The 21,038-nt window shown below is 45.2% G+C and overlaps 1 protein-coding gene across 3 annotated transcripts in view; it reads left to right on the top strand.

Annotated features, from left to right (window-relative positions):
- CEP57 (centrosomal protein 57) overlaps nt 1-20,198 on the top strand; it is a 1,562,635-nt gene extending 1,542,437 nt beyond the window's left edge. For all 3 annotated transcript variants that reach the window (XM_069639189.1, XM_069639191.1, XM_069639190.1), the window contains one exon: nt 15,373-20,198. In XM_069639189.1, coding sequence (XP_069495290.1) covers nt 15,373-15,621 — 249 coding nt within the window. In that variant the 3' untranslated portion in view covers nt 15,622-20,198. The remainder of the gene's footprint in view (nt 1-15,372) is intronic.
- Nucleotides 20,199-21,038: the final 840 nt, after the last annotated feature.

Below are 21,038 nucleotides of genomic sequence, written 5' to 3'. Positions count from 1 at the left end.
CTAGCTTGCAACTCCACACAAGCAACCAAACCTCGACCTCGATGGAGATTCAAGCCACGAGCGCTGCAAGACACGGTTTTTGCGAAGAACTCCGAAGTGAACTAGAACATTTCATCAACTCCAACCTAGGAACAGTGCCCTCAGCTGGGACTCTGTGGGAGACTCTAAAATGTTTTACCAGAGGGGTCTGCATGACGAAAGAATGTGGAATATTAAAACTACTGCAAAGGGAGTTGAACGCCAGCGAAACAAAACTCAAGGACCTTGAAGGCGCTCTCCTGACAAACAATACTCCACAATCGCTAGCAGCACCTGATAGAGGAATAGAATTTCTAGGCAGACACCGTAAAATTCGGCAATACGGTGAGGGGCAGCAACCCGGAGCACTCCTCGCGAAGCTCATAGCTGCTGATAGAAAACCCACAGTGATTGATTCAGTGAGAGACCCAACAGGCAACACCGTCTATTCGACAATCGACATTGTCGAACATTTTCGCAGATTCTACCAAGACCTGTACGACTCAAACTACTCCGCCGACCAAACAGAGCTGACACGATACCTAGATGAAATAGAACTATACTGGGTCGACCAAGAGCTCAGAGAACCATTAAACGCCCCCATTACCATTGAGGAGATCCTCGAGGTCATCAAGGAACTACCCAACTTTAAAGCACCAGCACCAGGACCAGATGGCCTGTCTGGCGAATTCTATAAACACTTCGCAGACCTCCTTGCCCCGCTAGTCCTCCAGGTCTATGAAGAGGCCCTGACCAATGACCAGCTACCACCAACACTATACAGGGCCAACATAATCCTCTTGCACAAGCTCGGCAAAGATCCAATGGAATGCGGCTCATACAGGCCAATCTTGCTAATAAATTTGGATAACAAAATCTTTGCAAAAGTCCTAACCAGGAGGTTGTTGCCCCTCATGCCTGCCATGGTGCTGGCTGACCATCATACGGGATAAGAAGGATGTTCGGAGCAATGGAAGCCTTAGAACCGGACTGTCAGGCTGTGGCAGTACTATTGGATGCCGAGAAGGCTTTTGACTCAGTCGAATGCCCCTTTTTGTTCACAGTTCTGGAAAGGATGGGGCTGGGTAAGCGTTTTTTGCAAATGATCTCCCTACTCTACAAAAAAACAATCTCCAACATCATGTTAGGCGGCCACTGCTCTGCCGATATCCACTTGAGAAGAGGAACAAGACAGGCTGTCCACTCTCGGCACTTCTGTTCGCTTTAGTAATGGAGCCCCTAGGTTCCGACATGCGTATGCAACACCTTCACAGAGGCCTCTCTTTCGGCCCACACAAGATGATCATCTCCCTTTATGCAGACGACATAGCCCTGTTTCTACAGAACGCAGATGAGAACCTAAACCCAGCAATGAGAGCAGTAATACAGTTTGGTCGCTTCTCAGGGCTGAAAATCAATAACAGCAAATCGGTCATCTTCCCACTCACCGCCGCCACCACTGAATTTGCTGACGACTTCGGCTTACAGTGGCAACACACACATGTAAGGTATCTCGGCATCTACATGTCCCGTCTGAGAGAGGAGATCATTCATGACAATTACGAAAACACCATAAACATCCTCCAAGCCAAGATCGAGAGGTGGAAGTCCCTACCACTCAACCTCTGGGGCAGAGTATCAATTGTAAAGATGATCATCCTACCAAAACTGCTGTACCTCTTCTCAAACATTCCTTTGCTCCTCACACAGAAACTTCTTCAACGCATAAAGAGTATGGTCCTTGACCTCGTCTGGGCCGGCAATTTAGCGAGAGTCGCCTACTCCACACTAACCCGACCGACACGGCCGGGTGGACTGGTCCTCCCAGACCTGGAGCGCTACTATTGGGCGGCCCAGGCCCAATACCTCAGCCAATGGTACGCAACGCAGTTCATAAGACCGCATGTCCAGATAGAGAGAGCACTGGCGACGCCGCACCTCCTCCGATCCATAATCTTTGGGCAATTCCCAGTCACTCAATCCGGAATGAATCCAGTCGCCACCACATATTCAATCTGGAGGAAAATTGCTAAGGAAAACGACATCTCGGCCAGATACTCCCCTCTTCTGCCAGTTAAGCACATTCCTGGAATTCCCATCACAACCGAAAAAGTCTTCCTGCTCTGGGCAGAAAAGCTACAGGTACACTCCATGGACAACCTCTTTCCAGCAGGGACCTTCATGACGGCACAACAAGCCCGAGAAAGAGGAGGCAACAATGCCCTCGACACGTTCATATACTACGACACTCGCTTCAGGCAGTAATCCCGAGTTTCCCACAACCACCACCAATCTGGCCACTACTCCACTACGCAATCCAAGCCCAGGGAGAAGGGCGCCTGGTAACTAACATCTGCAAAGGCCTATTTGACAAAGGGAACCCACCTGGCGCAATAGCCAAAAGGAGATGGGAAAAAACACTAGACAGCACGATTCCGGATGAAGAATGGGCCTACATCCTAAAACTCACTCATAGAGTAGCGATCAACGCAAGGTTCAAACTGATCCACTTTAACTTTCTCCACCAAACATACCTCACACCGGCGAAACTTCATTCCCAAAGGGACTCTATCTCAGCAGAATGCAACCGATGTGGGGCACCAACAGCTGACTTCCTTCACCTGGCATGATCCTGTCCTCCAGTAGCCACCTTCTGGAGAGCAGTACTCAAAAGAATCTCAGCAATAATCGAAACAGAGCTTGTCCCTGAGCCAAAAACAGTGCTACTGCTGATCCTGGCGCGAAGAAGAATCGCCTACACATGGGGTAGAGGAGCCCCTCCAAACTTACAACACTGGCTGAAAGACGTAACTTTTTGTCAAGATGTAGAAACTGACTTCATCAAGACTATGCCATTACATGCATGCCCTCCGGACATATCTGGGCCGTACATCACATACCTGCTTTCAACGACTGACGCTGCTGACTCACAACAACCGGAACCAACGCATGACTCAAATACCAGCCCGACACACAACGCCGAAGCCCCAGTAGCGGCGCCACCTAGATGACAACCTTTGGCACAATGACTCTTCAACACAATATGCGGGGGGGAGTAGTGGAGGAGAGGGTGGGAAGGGTGCAGTTTTCACAGTACGACCGGTGCTCGGTCTCATGGTTTGTTTATTTTGTAGGAAAAAACCAATAAAGAAAGTTTAAAAAAAAAACAGGAACAATGATGAGAAATGGCATAACGCGCCTATACACAAGTGTTTCAAGGCGCGACGAGGCAAGGAATGGGGAGTAGAGGGAGGACAGAGACAAAGATTATTATTATTTTTTTATTTGTTTATTGGTTTAATAACATGAGGTAAACAAGAAAGAAGACAAATATCATTGGCGATTGATCAAGCATATCAAGGAAATACCCAAACCCCCCTTCCCTCCTCCCCCCTAACCCCTGCCGCCCCCCCCAGAACATGGTTAGTTCACTGTTCCTCTCTAGTCCGTGCCCGTGTCCGGGCAACTCTCTCCACTCCGCTCTGTATTATCCCCCTCATGGTGGAGCAAGGGCACCGTCAGGGCCACCCAACGGTGTAGTTCCTCGCTGGAATCTAGTCTTTGCACATGGATAGCCGTTTCCCATGCCGCGGTTTCAGCTATGATCCACTTTGTAAGGTCTCCCCACCATAGGGGCATATGTGGACCTCTGGGGCTTTTCCACCCCATGGCAATACGTCTTTTGGCTGTTATGTATATAAGGTCAGTGAGCTTGGTTAGGGGTTTGTTCTTCCTGTTTCACCTATATCTGCCAGGAAACAGGCCGTAGGCTCGTCCACCTCAACTTCGATGTCTGCGCCGGCCACTCTGTCCTTCACTTGTGACCTGAACTCCCTGATTACTGGGCAGCCCCAGAACATGTGAGTCATTCCTGCCCTGGGTTCACTGTATTTGGGGCATAATTGGGTTCCAGAACCTGTGAATCTTGATATGGCTTCAGGTGTGAGGTACGCTCTATTGGTGATGTACAGCTGGATAAGCTGCAAGCGGGCGTTCCTGGAAACTTTCTTATGGTAGTGGGTTATGTCACCCCAATCTGTGTCTTCAAAAACAAGGCCCAGTTCAGTTTCCCATTTACTCCTGCATTTAAGGTCTCCCCTGGTCGTACCCCACAACAGGGCCTCCTAGATTCATGAGGTTTCATGCCCCCCCTCAGCGGAGTTCAGTATCATTTCGATGCATTCATTTTCCTCAATCAGGTCTGCAGCAACCGGCCATCTCTTGTCAAGGCCTGTATGACCACCCTGTGCAACAGGAACATTCCTGCCGGGAGGCCCGTGGCCTCACAGAGTTCCGAGAAAGTTAGGATTTCCTGTTCTTGAATCAAGTCCCCAAGTGTGGCCACCCTGAGGGGCTCCCATTGTGTGCGTATTTCAAGTTGCCCCCAAGAGTGATTAACCATAAGTGCAGCAATGGGGATCTGTGGGGAGAACGGGGCGTCCGACCCAACCAGCTTGCAGGCCCTTTTCCAAAGCCGGATCCCAAACTTGGCGAGGTAAGGGCAGTGTCTCGTAGCACCCTCCCCGGCCCACAGTATGTCTCTTAGTAACAACTGGGGGAGGGACGGTTGGAGGAGGCGAGTGTCCGCCGTGCTCTCATCGGCCATCCATTGCGTGACATGTCTCAGCTGGCTGGCAAAGAAGTACAGTTCGAAGTTGGGGATCTTAATTCCCCCCCTTTCGTATGGTCTTTGGAGAGTCGAGGACAGAGACAAAGATCTTACTAGGCCAAGTGACATTGACATTGCGCAAGTGCAGGGGAGGGGAAAAGTGCCAGAGGGGAGGGGGCAGTGCTGTACATGGGATCAAAACAATAACAAGAAGTGCAGCCAGCAGGTGGCAGGTGAAAGGGTAAGTGCAGACAGCAGGTGTCCAAAAGTGCAGGTAGGGGGACTGTATGGTTACAGATACAGACCCAAGTACAAGGGTTTCCGAGAGGCAATGTGGGTGTGCAACTGGGCGGGTAGGGACCTGGGCCTGAAATCTGAGGGTAGCCAGGTGACCAGAGCAGCGTAAGACTTGAAATCAGCAGGGGAGAGGAAGAGAGAAGTCAGATGCAAAGAGGAAGGTCTTGAGGTGCTTCCGGAACCGGAGATGGTTCTCCTCAAGTTTCAGAGAGGCAGGGAGGCTGTTCCAAATGGGGGCCCCAGCCGAAGAAAGAGATCTACCACCAACTCGTTGCTTGGAGAAGCGACTGACCCTGAGGGAGTTGGAGGTAGAGGAGTGAAGAGCTCGAGTAGGAAGGTATTTACGAAGAGAGAGTTGTAGGTATTGAGGACCCAGGCCCCAGAAGGCCTTGTGGACAATGCAGAGGGTCTTGAACTTAATTCTTGCAGCCACTGGGAGCCAATGCAGGGATTTCAGTGCTCGAGAGAAATGATCCCTGGGCTTGAGGCCAAGGACAAGTATCTCAGTCCTGTTCTGGATGAGTTGCAGAGGGCAGAGAGTAGTAGCAGTCAGATCTAGAAAGAGAGTGTTGCAGTAGTCCAGCCTATAGAGAACCAGAGCTCTAGAGACAGTGAGCTTCTGGGGGAAGGAGAGGAAAGGAGGAATACCTCTGAGGAGGTGCAGTTGGTAGTTTGACTTCTTAGAGACGTTAGAGATGTGAGGAGAAAAGAGTGTGGAGTCGAAGGTGACCCTGAGGTTCTTAGCCTCACAGCTGGAAGCAGGAAGAGGGCCAAGGGAGGCTGGCCACAGAGTGACAGGAAAGGGGGGTGCAGGTGTGCCGATGAGGAGAATCTCTGTCTTACTGGCATTAAGGCAGAAATTGTTGGTGGCACACTACTCCTGGATAGCAGACAGATGAGAGAAGGAGAAGAGGTGGCAGAGGGGAGCCTGAAAACTGAGTGTCATCCGTATAGCACTGAAAGTTGGAGCAGAGAGCGGCAATGTGGTGGGCGAGAGGTGCCAGGTATTGGTTGAACAGCCAGGGAGAGAGGTTAGATCCTTAGGGAACACCACAGTTAGAGAGTGAGATAGAGGAATCCCCCAATGCAATTTAAGATGTGAGCACACCTAGATTTGAATATTAAGACAGGAATTAAAGCACTGCTGCCCAAAGTGGATGGAAGCAAGATGTACTAACAGTGTGCAAGGGGATGCGAGAGCTGAGGAAGTGAAGACAATCACAGAAGAGTTTACCAAGTATCACAGAAGGAGCAGTGACAAAGTAAGATAGTTCAGGGAGAGGCAGTCAGGAGTGGCACAGAAAGGTTCAATGATAGCTGGTGCAGGCAAACGGAGCTATCAGCCAGCGCTCACGTTATTGCAGAAGGAAGGAGGCCATAATCCAAGTACAAGTGGTGCCTAGCAGACTGCCACATTGTTTGTGGGCCTGCAGTAGAAATGGGGGCCAGTCGAGCCCAGACAGGTACCGACAGGGCCCTAGTGGTGGGCCTCGCTGAAAGTGCCGGCTAAGCCTGCCGGCCTAGTGATTGGCCTTTAGTGGCCAAGGCTAGCCAATGATGATCACTGTAGGGCTGGCTTGTAGGGCAATCGTGGTGCAAAGATGGTGTCGGCCATCTTGGAATCACTTCCTCACAATGGAATTAAACAGCCCGACTGGCTACAAGTTGGAGATGCAAGCTGCCCATATGCCCAATAGTGCCACTAAAGCAGCAGTTAGCAGACAAAAAACATGTTTAATTATGCCAAAGACGAATGTCGTGGAACGAAAGGTCTGCAAATGGTAATCACCCCAGACCTACCGGGGCTTACCCTGGGGATGATCGCGCTGCAGCTAGAGTGGGCTCTGATGCAGCCTTGCGGTCAGGAGGCTCTCACGAGTTGCTGGAGGTCCCTCGATTTTGGAAGGAAATATCGGGACTGTATGGGACTATCAGATATGAAAAACATTATATGCTCCAGGAACTTGACTGACGACAAAACTAAAATCTCCCATTATGCACAAGGAGGGACATCTGTGTATTTAACTGAGACAAGTAGGCTGGTAAGAGCGAAAACCCTGGTAAGAGCAAGAGCACGTTCAAGGAGAGGTGAAGAATGTAAGCAGGAGAAGCCCCCTGTCGAGGTGACGTCTGAAGAAAATGTAGCCGCGGAGAGCCGCGGGGCCCTTGACTTTTAGAAGAGTCCTTAGCATCAGAAGGAAATGCTGGAGGCCTGGTGTTTCTGAGCAGGGAGTGCTGGAGAAGGGAATCCTTATCCCAGTGGTGCTGTGACCACAATGACTTTGTGGTGGCCATGCAGCCGCCTAACAGTGCCAAAACCACGCAGCAGGGATTTAAGTGGGACGCCCTGTGACCTGCATCCAGACCCGGAAAGAGAGGAATGAGTGCGGGACACCGACAGCAAGGAGAAGCACGAGATACAGAGCCAAGGAAGAGAACCTGAGCGAGCGCCTTGTCTGACAGCATTCTCCTGCAGATACAGAGGTAACGGGGAGAATTGGAGTACTAGGGGGCCGCCGGGACATCGTCATCGGGCAAGAGAAACTTGTCCCAGTGAAACTGACGAGATACTAAATATGAAGAAGTGGAACTGTGTTAATGTGATAACAAGAATAACAAATAATTCTGAAAGGGAACATTTTAAGAACTGGGCACAAAGACCCTGGGAAGAGTGGCAAAGTACCCCATGGTTTAAGAAATAAAGAGTGGAGGAAACCATAGATAGAAGTTTATAAATATGAATGGGAAGTGAAATCAAGTGAAGCAGATAAGAGAAGAAATACTGAAACTGAGCAACTCCAGGAGAGGGGGAAGATAGCGTCATTACAAAGGATAACCAATTTAACAAAGCCTAGGTTACAAAAGAGGCCACACTACTGAATTTAGGTGCAGGTTCAAGTATTGCCACTGTATTGAATTTAGGTGCATATTCGCGTATAGCCACTGTATTGAATTCAGGTGTACATTTGAGTACAGCCACTATATTGATTGAAGGTGCATTTTTAAGAATAGCCACTGTACTGATTGTAGGTGAATGTTCAAGTATAGTTACTGTATAGGCACTGTGTTCAATGTATGTGCCTATTAGAGAGTAGCTACTGTATTGAATTTAGGTGCTTTTCTGAGTATAGCCACTAACCCTACTAAAAATGTTCTAATAATCTGCATACCCAACATCTAAAACTGAACAAACCAGACACATACCAATGCCGCAAAAACACCAGAAACTACAACCGCTACTCACACACCACACAACAGGACACTAAGCCAAATGCACGTGAACCATCCCTTATACAACCTGCACCTAACAAACCAGCACACAGTGACCTTTGTTTCCGAACAGAAGCTACCAACAAGAAATCAAAGCTCTCTTGCACTTTTCCCTCTCAATCCCACTAACCCCCAGCCCCATTCCTTTTCAGATCCGCCAGATCGCATGGACACCTTGAAAATTGCAGCGGTGCGTGGTATACATCATAAAAACATAACATATAAGCCTGGATCAAAGTATAAGAAAGAGTAATACAAAGAAAGGCTTGTCTAACAACAGCCCCTAATGGGGAGACCAAACCCAATTACATTGTAAAAGAGCTACATGCACTTGTCCAGAAGGTGGCAAGAGACTTTTTGAAGATATCTTACTGAACAGAACTATGGACTAAGAAGAGACATTGCCATAAGAGATAACCAGGAGAGGGGAGACATTCTTCTAGTATAATTTAAGTTTGTATAAACAGTGGTAGGGTCACTTAGAACTAGTTTTGGATCGTGGATATATTCACTTGGGGCTTACTGACGAGCACCTTGAGTTATTTATATAGGCATGGATACCCCTCTAGCAATAGGGAATGATGGGCCTTATCTTCATTATTTTAATTAACACCAGTAATAATGTCCTTCAAGTGTCCACCTCCTTCTTCCGACCCACCACAATAGCTAACACCGGCAGGGGTCTGCAACCTTTGACTCTCCATATGTTTCGGCCTAAAACGCCCATGGCCCTCCCCCATTGACTATGCTTGCTAGGGCTGATGGGACTTGTAGTTCAAAACATCTGGAGAGCCAACGTTTGCCAAATCCTTAGTTACAGTATTAAGGCCCCCTTCAAGACATCAACCCTCTACACCATATGTCTGTCAGAACGTGACTTTTTCTTTCAATTGGCCTAAATCTATCCTGATGCCTTGTCTGTAGACGCGTTTAATAGATATACTGGATAATGGGCACTTAAATCGACTTGCTTTCGATCTTCTAGAGATGGCATTCATCTTGAAAGAGAATGTTATCTATTTTGCAGAAATTCGAGACTGCTGTTTTGAGTTTCAGAGAATTTGCTGATTGATGACCTGATGGATTTATATGGTTTCCTATGCCAAGTAGGGAATCGGAGAAACTGCTTCTACTCTCTTCTCAGTGATATCAATAATCATAAACCTAGAAGGAATTCTACATCTTTCTGCATCTCCTTTTAGCTCTGTCTTAATGGTCTAACAAACATAGCCTCTTACATAGTTATCCCTCCCGGAACCTGATCTACAAATTACATGTTGAGGGATCTACTTGGAACCGTTTTGAAATGGTGGCAATGTACGGGATTCAGACAGACTGTGCAACTCTCCTCCCAAATGATTTACTAATCCATTTCATTGGATGTTTAACATTTGAGGGAGCTCCTCACTTTAGCACTTTTGATGCCAAACACCACTGCAGATGGTCCTGTAAAGGCCATGCATAGCCCTCTTGAAAGGGAAGAGATCAGGGCACCATATGGAATTCTTTGATGTTCCATTGGTCACTTTTTGATTCTCCCCATACCTTTGTTCCATAAGACATAGTAACCGCACTGGTTTAACAATGATTCTCCCAACTCCAGCCTTACCCCCATACTGCTGGTATACAGACCCTTTTTCTAAGTTATATTTCCTTCACTATAACTTTATCGCCTGTCTCACCAACATATGTAGGAGTCCCACCGCTTTCACATGTATTTTAAAGTTCAGTTTATGGTAAGACGTTTGTTGGCTAATGTAGAAGCTTTGTGTACCCTAGGAAGGATACCCCCAATATTATACAAAGGCATATGGGTGTGATTTTGCTATTGTGACTTGAATTGACCATTTCTCTTGCCTGTTGCCTGTGCTAAATCCCATGCATTACAGAACGTACAGCCATAGAAATACTGACAATTCCTCTGAATAAGTTGCTGCTACAGTGGTAACAACTTTTGCGATTGCCTTTTTATTAGGACATGAAGAAATCGAGCACGACGTTGATGGTTCATTTACCTTCCATCCCTCTGTAATGTTACCTTCCATGTAGTCTGATCTTTATCTTGCTTTAGCCTCTGAGCCTAGTGTATGTTATTTTTAGGAAGCAACTTTCTCATCTAAAGTTACATGACAACGTGAGTATTACCACAGTTTTTACTACCACGCCAGGCAGGAATCCGGACAATATAAGGTCACAAATACAGAAGTCCAGAAAAGGCTAATGGCTGCATAACACATGCATCTGCTTCTAACAAACGTTTGCTCAAGTACATTTTTTCTTTGTTTGAATCATTTATAAATATGGAAATCACAGTGGCCAATTTTCTTCATATCATGTGTAAATGAATAAGAATTCCTGGATACACATTGGGAATATTCAAGTTGTCTAGGACCATAAGATTAGAAAGTTATCTTCCTAATTGTGGAATACGTTAGCAGCATGGTCATCTTTTCCCTTTGAGGCGGCTAGAATCCACCACTCTTCAGTATCGCTGTTCTTGCATCTTCAGACTGCAGGTCGTGCAAACAGCTTGGCTTTCTTAAGTGTCTTTTATGTTGATTATTGCTTCATTACTTTGGATTTTCTATGCTCATAAGTATAAAAGGGAGAACGTCACAAAGTGCTTCCAATTTCTGTTGTATTGGTGCATTGTTTTTATTGAATAATAAAATTGCATTTATAGTTTAAAGTGTCAAAACCTATTTAAGGAGAAAAGGAACACTGAACAGTTTTAATATAATACAACACACATGTCAAGGATGGAAATCCAAAGATAATAAGTAGGTTTTACAGAAAATCGGTAAAAGGTACGCACCAGAGGGCCCTACCTCCCTTTTCAACATAGCGTGTCGCACTCATGGCACAATAAGACACACCCCCACAGAGCGCCTTAGGTCGTATATAGTCACCCGCTTACACACCACTCACGCCTGTAGATAAATGCACCAACACCTTGTACAGCTTTCAAGGCCATATAGCTAGCTTGTACTTCACATGCAAAACTGCAGGTATCCAGTGCAGACTGTGCAGGATTAGGGAAATATTCTCGAAATGTTCAAGTAACTGCATTCTGCACCAATTGCAGCCTCTGTGTTGTGCTCACAGGCAGCTTGCAGAGACTCCATTAATGTGTATTCCAAAGATTTTGCAACAAAGTCATGGATAAATGATTCTATTTATACAGGCATCATCAGAACATGGCAGTCCTGAGAAAATAGTGGAACATGCCAGTCCTGAGAAAAAAGTAATTTGCCTTACCCACTGATGCATGCATGTTAAGGTTTTGGTCATGTAGGAACCTAAGCCTTTGTATTGAGTAGTCCGGGATAAGGCACGCGCTAGAACTTCACATTTTAAAAGGGTGTAAGCAAATCATTTAAAACATGTATTTATTTTGGCTTAAAGCAAATTTCATTTGGGAAATTGGTGAATATGTTCCAGATTTGTAGTTACATTTGAATGAAAATACAAATATAAGAAGATTGTTGTGAGACTTGAGCTAGCTTGTATAACATTTCCTAAAACCGAATACTGTGGAAGTTCTGTTTTGGGGATTAACTACATTTCCCTGATGAGAGGTTCAATATGAGCCACTTTTTTACACATGCAGACTTACTGAGGTGGGACTCTACTACTCCATGGATGAAGCCCTTTGTGCTGTCTCACCAGCAAAGCATTGGGTAGAATTAAGTTTGCATGGAGCATTTTTCCTCTCTTCATGCGTTTTTGGATACCTCATTTTCTGTCCCTATAGATGTATCAATTTTCTAATGACACGATTCATGTCGGTCTGATGGCCTGTAAACTCCAGGGTAGAGAAGAACACATTCCTTACTCTCAGTAATGTTCTTTCTGATGGATGTTCCTCCCACAGATTCCTTATCTTTGATATCCCTTTCCCAACGCAGCGGTTCTCAGGAAACCTTTCCGCCGCCAGGGGGCGCAGCTCAGCTCTGTTCGATGCATCTACGTACCCCACGCAAGAAATGACGTTGGGGCCAGTATATATAGCAGCGCTGTGCCCCATGACCATAGTTACACCTTTTTCCCTAGCATTTTGAAGTTGAGGCACTGTAGAACCGATGGTGTACTATTCTCCTGCAAAGTGGGGCAGGTAGGGAGGGCAATGAGGAATCCATGGGAGGAACATCCATCAGAAAGAACATTACAGAAAGGTTAGTATTTTGTTCTTCTAATGGATTATTTCCTCCCACGGATTCCTCATCTATGATAGACTCCCAAAGCAGTACTAAATCTGGAGGGAGGAAGCAAGAACACCACTTAAACCAGAACACTCTGGAGGACTGTCCTACTAAACCTGGAATCCCGGCCCGCTAGGGAATCCAATCAGTAATGTTTAGCACATGTGTGCAAAGGCACCCACGTTGCCGCATGGAAAATATCCAGAAAAGGCACTCCACCCGGGCCGCCCACCCCCTCCAGGGCAGAAGTGGCCACCACTCCTCTGGTAGAATGAGGTTTGAGACCTTCAGACACATCCTTCATAGACTGATCCTACCATTTTGAGATGCAGAGAATGATCCACCTGTACAGGGTCTGTTTAGTCATAGCCCTGCCATCACGAGCACTAGCATAACCAACGAAAAGCTGGTCATCTTTCCTAGGCTCTCTAGTACAAGAGATGTCCAACTAGGGCCAGTACTGGGGCCAGCCGATGGAATCATTCCCCTTCTTTGGAAGGGTGAGGCGGAGGAAAAATCACAGGAAGAACTTGTGAGAGAGATATTTAAAGAGGTTGAAAGTCCACTCGACCGTCACTGCGTCCCCCCTGAGCTCCCTGACGAGGAAATTCACTAGAGCAGAACAACCCACGCTTCCTGATGGCACTGGGAGCAAAGGGGAGTCCGCTAAAGGGAGAGGATCTCCACCAGAACTTCCCGACAGAGCCGAAGTCTGTCTGCTCAAGGCATCCACGGTGACATTCTCTCTTCCGGCCAGATGAGCCGCCGTCAGAGAGACACTGTTCTCCGGAGCCCAGAACCACAGTCACATTGCTTCTCTGCACAGAGGTAAGGACCCCACACCACTTCGTTTGTTGAGGTAGTGCATGGCCACTGAGTTGAACGTCAGGATCAGCACAGTCTTGCATTTCACAGAGTGGAGGAAAGTAAAGTACTCAGGGCCAGATCTGGGGAGCGAGCATGGACGAGGTCCAGGCCGAAGCCAATAGGCGTGCAGAGTGGTCCCCTGAGGGTACCCTGCCGGTCGCAAAAAAATGTGGTTGTACCCTGCGGCAACATCGCCTGCACCACAGTCACCATTGTCTGCGCCACAGGGGCCGAGGCTGGAGCCGTTGGCAACTTGGCGAAGATGTCCAACCTCTCTAGGCGGAAACTGGCGTGGAGGACTGGGTTGGAAAACATTCCTCTGGAGCAGTGGCTCTTCTTCTTTGAAGAAGAAGACAAATGTTGGTGCAAGGGCTCACTCGAAAAGCAGGACCCCTTCTGATCCTTTTTCTTCTTCCCCTTTTCCTTGCAAGGTGCCACCCGTTCTTCAGAGCACTGATCCATGCCATGTGACCTTGACCGAGATTGCAGAGCCGCACCCTTTGCCTTGTGGACAAAGGTGAATATCTTTGCCGCCCATTCCCTAAGATCCTTCGGGTGCATGGATTGGCACGACCCACAGTCCTGGGTGTCGTGGCCCTCGCCCAAGCAATAAAAACAGATCCGTTGCTGATCCAAGACCGACATCTGCTGGCCGCAATACGTACACGGCTTGAATCCCGAGGCCTTTGAAGGAGCAGGCATGACATCAGAGAAAAAAAAGTTAAACTCTACAAGCGTGTTCCTGATTAACAAACAGTGTGTGTGTAAAAAAAGAACTTGGTCACGGGGCGCGTTGCCGCTGTATATACTGGCCCTGCCGTCCAATCCGGTGCATAGTGGTGTCGGACGGAGCCGATGTGACGCCTCACAGCGCCCCCTGCTGCCGTAAACATTTCCAGAGTATAGCTGTGCTGGGATAGGGATATCAAATATGAGGAATTTGTGGGAGGAAAGAATCCATTAGAAGACGGTATGACCTACTCATGCACGTTGTTAACTCACAAACTGATTGTATTGTCTACAGTATATTTGGTCATTATTATTTGAGTGCATTTTGCGTGCATTCATTCTTTTGGCAACACATTTTAACAATCTGTTTTATTGGGTCAGTTTCCTTTTAGATGCATAGCTCACACATCTATTACCATTAGCTTGTAACCAAAACCAGGGTTCTTAAAACCACATTCTCCTAACGGCTACTGATCCCTTCCCAACAACCACACAAAAGGGAATTGTACTTCTCTTTCCCCCTCTCAGTGAATGTAAAACAGCATGCTTTCTTATAGGGTGGTTTTCAAAACTGAAATTTGCTGAGGGAAGTGGAGCAGGATGGACGAGAACGGTTTATGTACAGCTTCTGTACACTGTTGAGAGGAGCATTAAATAAGTGAACTTGGGTATACTATTAAAAGTAGCTGTACATGGGAGTATTTATGTATGTTGGGAGTGTGGCTTGAAAATGGCCTATACTGGGAAGTAAATCAATTGTTGCACATCTGTTTGTATACTTCCGTTGCAGGTTGTAAAATGGAGGCACTGTACAGTGGGTATGATGTAGTAGAATTGTGCTGCATCTGTACACTGGTGTGGATGATTGTAAAATGGGCACATGTCTACACACTGGGTGGATGCTGTCAAATTGGGACACATCTGTGCAGTGTGAAGGGAGGGTGTTCACTATGGTACCCTTTGCATGCAAGTGCTGTACACCTGTTTTCTGCAGTCAGTCTCCTGTTCTTCATCCTTATAAATGCTAGGAGGTAAAAGAAAATACTAGTCAAACACATGCACTCTGTGAGCTGGCGTGGCATGCCAAGTCAACCCATCAGCAACTGTCTTAAGACGTCTGGGCTCATCATGGTTGGAAGCTTGGTCTCCTTCGGCATCCTCTTATTGAATGTGAACAATCACAAAGACATTGATAAAGAGAGGGGTTACAGTCCTGCCTGCAATACATTAGAATTGATCTGTTACTCAGGTTCATGTTGTGATAGCATAGGAGCAGTAAACTTAATGTTTCTCCTTTTGAGTGTAATACTGGATAATAGTTGATGTTGACAATATGACTGTTGTTTTTATTTAACAAAATGTTTGGATGTCCCCCTGTAGCTAGAGAAATTTAAAAGGGAGCTGAAAACCAAATCAGTGTCTCATTATGATGAAAGAACAAAAGACACAAGGACTCTGCATGGCACGAGCGAAGTAAGAGTTACCACGACCGTCACCACGAAGGGGATGGACTCCAGACGTTTGAAATTGAAACCCGGAGATATGGGCAAGAAAACTCTCCAGCTTTTAAGGGACATGCAAACTCTGCAGACTTCTCTTCAGAAAGACGATATAAGCTGGGACTATTGATTATGTTGTTTATTTTAATTGGACATTTTCTACAGTCTCCTGCTCATGTGGACATATTTTACAATCCATTACAACTTTTCTTTTTTTCTAAAGAGACTACTAATTGCACTTTAAGAACAAAGAAGCAAAGATTTTGTTTAGATGGAAATTAAATTTGCTACATTTTTTAACACTTGATCTTTGATTTTGATAGATGTCAAATCTGTCACCAAAAGAAAAGCACACTTGGTTTAAATGTATGTTTTCTTAAGCTTACACAAGACAATAGCTGTGCACATCCCCTCCCAACAGTTGCTCACCTTAAGAATTTTATGACCTTTCTTTCAAAGAAAGAATCACTCCATAGATGACAGCTTTGATTTAGACATCTTTTAAAACCCAGTGGCTCAATAACCATGCTTGCCATTCCATGCCTTGCGCGACTTTGGTTGTCACTGGCTTTAGATACAGTGCATAAGAGTGTGCTGCAGCGCTGGGTCAGAATGCTTGATTTAGGGACTGACAATACATTAATTGGGCGCGAAATGAGAAATCTAAGGAGCCACACAGAAGGGTTTTGTTTCGATATCCGTTCTTGTATGCTGGTACAGCAAATGACTGTGGGAAGTAGTATTTGAAAACGAAAACTGCTACCCTATCACTCACAGCCCAAGGTGCAGGTCTTGTACATGCATGAAGATGGACGAAAATACCTTTGAAGGAAGTAAGCAAACAAATTGACAAACTATTCTCTTTGCATTTTAGCATTGTTTGCTGATTGTGCAAACGCCCTTAAATTATGTTCCTCAGTTGGGCATGCAGGGGGGCGTATGAGCAACAACTGTCCTTACGTTCCCCAGTGGAAGAACATTTGAAATGCCTTATGCAGCATTACTCTTTCTAATACTCCCAAATATTGTCTTACTTCCCAAGAACATATCCTGAAAAACTCACAATCTCAGGACCACACTCTGCCCGCTTTCTCCGCAGCAGAATCCAAATGCATTTAACATGTGAGGGATTTCCTGATGCTTCGATTTTGTGATTTGTTTTTAACTGAGGTTACATTTTTAGGAACATTAGCATTACTTTGCAAAATATGGTTTTGCACTTCTTTGCGAGAACCCCACAAATATGCAGCAGATTGTGTAAAATCGCTAGTCTAGCTTCATCGTACAGCAAGGCATTCTTCATTTGTGAACTAGACTAGCCTTGTTGGACAACAGTGAGGATATCTACTCGACCAAACCTGGCCACCTAAAATGTACTATTCTTGAAGAAACCGCCTTGAAGTTACTTTAAGATGTTTGAAATAGATGCTGGGGACGTCTGGTAATGTAAGCCAGCCTTCCAACTTTCAGCCCAAAGACAACCTAGGATTATATTTCATAGGTTTATTTAATTTATTTTTACTTTTTATCGATAATAGAGCCATAAAAGTACAACATAACACATACACAATTACAACAAAACAAATTACAATACATCCTTCCATAAGGTAAAGGTACCAGGGACTACAGCCTTAAGCCCCTTTTAATGGCAGCAGGCCCAAGACTCAGTTAGATTATTTTTGAATTAATCAGATGTGCAGACTATCCACTTCCATTTATGGTACTCCAGGTCCTTATCTCCAGTGGTACTACACTTGCACCTGACAGCAATGGATGAAAATGCCTGATAACCGAAGTATTGTCATTGTTCTAGTTTGAATGGGCTGTGATTTTAATCATACTGTTTTGTGGTAAGCATGGTGTCGTGTCGATGTCCAGTATGCCATTAGCCACTCTATGGTCCCTAAATTCAATTTGTAGAACATCGGAGGCAATCTCCCCCTGATGATGTCTAGTGCAATTCGTGATGTCCTCCCTGATTACAGATCAATATTTATAAGCCCCTCTCTGGTTTCTAAATGTTTAGAGGCCAGTTTGGGTATCCTATGCAGAAATACTAATCCCCCTTGGTGCCCCCTCTCCCTTTATCACCTTCCATATTTTGCCCCTTCTGCGATTTGCGGGGCCTGCAGCAAATACCATTGGGGACTCAAATTGGGCGTCCGTAGCCAGCCCATCCAACTGGATTGGTATCCATGTGATTAAATATAGATATCTCGTCCCCCCGTCAACCAGCTGGCTGCTGTAATAGTCGGGCAGTGTGGTTTGATGAACTTCAGATTTGGTTAGGTGTGCCTTGGAGATTTGGAACCTGGGGTCCCATGGCAGCCACATCGCTGGTGGGGCCAGAGTTCATTCCAGTTACTTCATTAGGGCTGTTCAGACTTAGGCGTGGCTCTGAGTTACGGTGGTCCCTCTCCTCCACGGTTTGAAAAGCCCCAGTGCAGACCTTCGTTCTAGGGAATCGCTTGGCTCCCCCTTTTCTTTGCACATCAAGGAGGGCCAGAAGTAGCTTCTGCTAATTCAGCGAGAACAAGACTGCCCTTATATCCACATGACGCTTCAAAGGTTTATATGCTAATGCTTATAATGCGGTCTTGGCCACCTTCCCACTCATGCGGCTCCTTTGACATTGGCAGAGCATCTGATCGCCTAAGGGAGTGTCAGTGAGAATAAAATCCACTCTCTCAATTTCTAGAAAACATATTAGTCTCATGGTAAGTGTCTTTCATACCGGCTCTTGCAATAAATCCATGAAGTTTTTGGGACCAAAAGAGTTTGTCCACTATTAATATTGCTGCGGGTGAGGAGCAGAACAAGTAATGAGTAATGTGGTAGGATACTTAAAATCAAAACCATAGGGGTGAAACGAATGTGTATATAATATGGGAATTAAAGGTTGATGGAAAGGCAGGCATTGAGGACAGAAAAATAGGGATTGCATTTCTCTGGTCTGTTCCAAAAGCAAATCAGACTACATTCAGTGAATTGATGTGGGGATCTGCGAGAAACATTGCTCTGCTAATCTTCCCAGCAAGACAGTTTGCGGACAATGTCCATCTCGTAACAATCACATCTATGCCTTTACTTTATTGGCGCACACTGTGCCAAAAAGACACTGGCATGACTCTTGCTTAACATGGGCTCAAAATAATATCTTTATTTACAGCCTTCCTGATCAAAGACCCAAAACCTTGGATCAGGTTGTGAGTGAAGCCTTCATAACAGAGTTCACTAGCTTGTACTTGTCATTATGCCTTGCTAAATTCACCATCAGTCTGACTTTTCATTTTTTGCTTCTATGATAGTCTCCCTAAGTTGTATCTATTTCTTTAGCAATCGAGGCAGATCTTTTTCTGGTGACTATTGATTGGCTTTTGGTGTGGAATGTAGTTACTGGAGGGTTATGACCTATAGGCCCATGCTTTGTGGGCATTGATTAACTTGGATGTCATGTGCAACGACATGATCATGCATTGACTCGTAGGCTTGGATTTGGAGGGCTCTTTTTTTTCGTATTCCCCATATACATACATGTCTCTGAACTCAGGGAAACTTCAAACCTTGGCATCTTCTACAATCTAGGTGGCGCTATATTTGAAGAAATTATTTGGCAACAATAGTCCTACTTGGGGTGGGTGGCATTGTTATTCATACAGCCATCCAAATGGTTATACATATAGAACTAAATCCAGTTGAACTTTTATCTTATGTTTTTATTACTTTCATAATGAAACTGAATTTTTCATCTACAGATTTTATTTATTTAAGGTGACTATTCTATTGTAGTCATATCTTTGAAGAAATTGCTGATGAGTGTTCCCCTAATGGGATGTGCTGATCTTGCCGGATGTGAGGCCTCTTCTCCAAGAACCAAAGAAGCTCCTATCGCACTTCACATATTGAGCAAGCTCTATTGAGTATGGACAGTCATGCTAGGGCTAGCTCTGTGATACCATAGCAAAGATCCAAAATGGTGAGACACGCTATAAATAAAGAATATGAGCCTGACTTACTGTTGTGAATATTGTGCCTGACAATATGCTCTGATGAGTTTTATTCCCACTTGTTATATTCTGAAGACCCTATGGTGTATGCTGAACGTAGCTCCCTAGAGTCCTATGCACATGAAAGGAGGGGATTGCCCAACATTAACTAATGGTAAACATGTTAAATTAGGTTATGTATGAAAATGATAACAATTGTTTGAATCCCCAGCTGTGTGTCTGTTGAACTCTGTTCAATACTAGGTAATCGATGAGTTGTCAAGGTGGTGTCAAGCAGAGACAGGCTTCTACTGCAGTTTTCCTTCCAACAAAGAAACACTAGAAAGGGAAGAAAACAAATGATTTAATGATCACAGCAACTAATGTCATAATGTGTAGATGCATCCTCCTGTGTGCTGGAGTAATTGTGTGGAATTTTAGTGATTAATACACGTGTGATGTGCATAGGTACCGATTGCTACAACTGTGTCCAATGCTTTTATCATTTGTACAGGAAAAGGGAGACAATATTGTCTTGCCTAACACTTTGTTTAATCATGACTCATCACATGCATCCCGGTTTTAACTTCATTTGTCGGTCTTTTTCTTTTTGGGGTGCACTGTTCATCTGTAAACAAATGCTAATTTAAGTTTAAGTGGATGTAAAGACTATTTTTGTAATATTGCTGTGTACAGAAATAAAATCATGACATTTTTCTGAGGTCCTTTTGTTTTATTGGTGACAGTAAAATATGCTGACTATTAGGCTTAAAACCATTGTGTTGTTTTCCTACTGTTGGCGACAGTGGATGTGTTTTGTATTTGAGGCAGTACAATAATTCGGCTGCATTATTTGAAGAAGGTTTGACTCTACCTGTTGACATCTGTGACCAAACATAACACCCGGGGTAGCACTGAGGAATCATCTTTACCCTCTTCCTTTAAATAGTTTTCTGTATGCTTTTTTGTGCAACAATTCTTAGTAAGGTTAGTGTGCATACAGATAACATTAACTTACATTAATAGATCTAAGAAGCCTGTGTGCCGTAAAGCAATCATCATTGAGCATGATTATCTATTTTTTTTTATTTCTAAACATGTTTAACTCACCACATCTGGAACCTAGGTTATTTCCCCAAACCCTGCTGTCATTTCTTACAGGAACATATCTTCTAGCCATTATGAATCATTGTAATGTGTGTGTGTGTTCACAGATCTCGACAACCTGTACATTCAACTAACTTGACCCCTAATGATCAAGTGGTGGTTGACTGTGTAGTACACATGTGTGTAAGTGGGAAAAACTGGCCAAATTACTCTTTTGACTCGATTGTGTCCTCCCACATATTCTTCATATTTCATATATTCGTAAGTCTGCTTGCAACTTCGGAAACTGTCTTCATAGTATCAGGTGCAATGCATCGTTGAGTCGTGGCCCTCGACGCCCTCTGTCCTGTCCTCGGCCGTGACGTTGACGCTGGAATAAGAAGCTTGTGTGGCGCCCGTTGCCTCGCTTCAGTTTTTCTGCATGCTTCGGACGGTTCATAGCCTCAGCGATTGT

The sequence above is a fragment of the Ambystoma mexicanum genome, chromosome 7q, assembly GCF_040938575.1.
Source record: "Ambystoma mexicanum isolate Mex_15411 chromosome 7q, UKY_AmexF1_1, whole genome shotgun sequence".
In the NCBI taxonomy this organism is placed as follows: Eukaryota; Metazoa; Chordata; class Amphibia; order Caudata; family Ambystomatidae; genus Ambystoma; species Ambystoma mexicanum.
The sequence above is the reverse complement of the archived record's forward strand: the minus strand, read 5'-3'. Positions and strand labels throughout refer to the sequence as shown.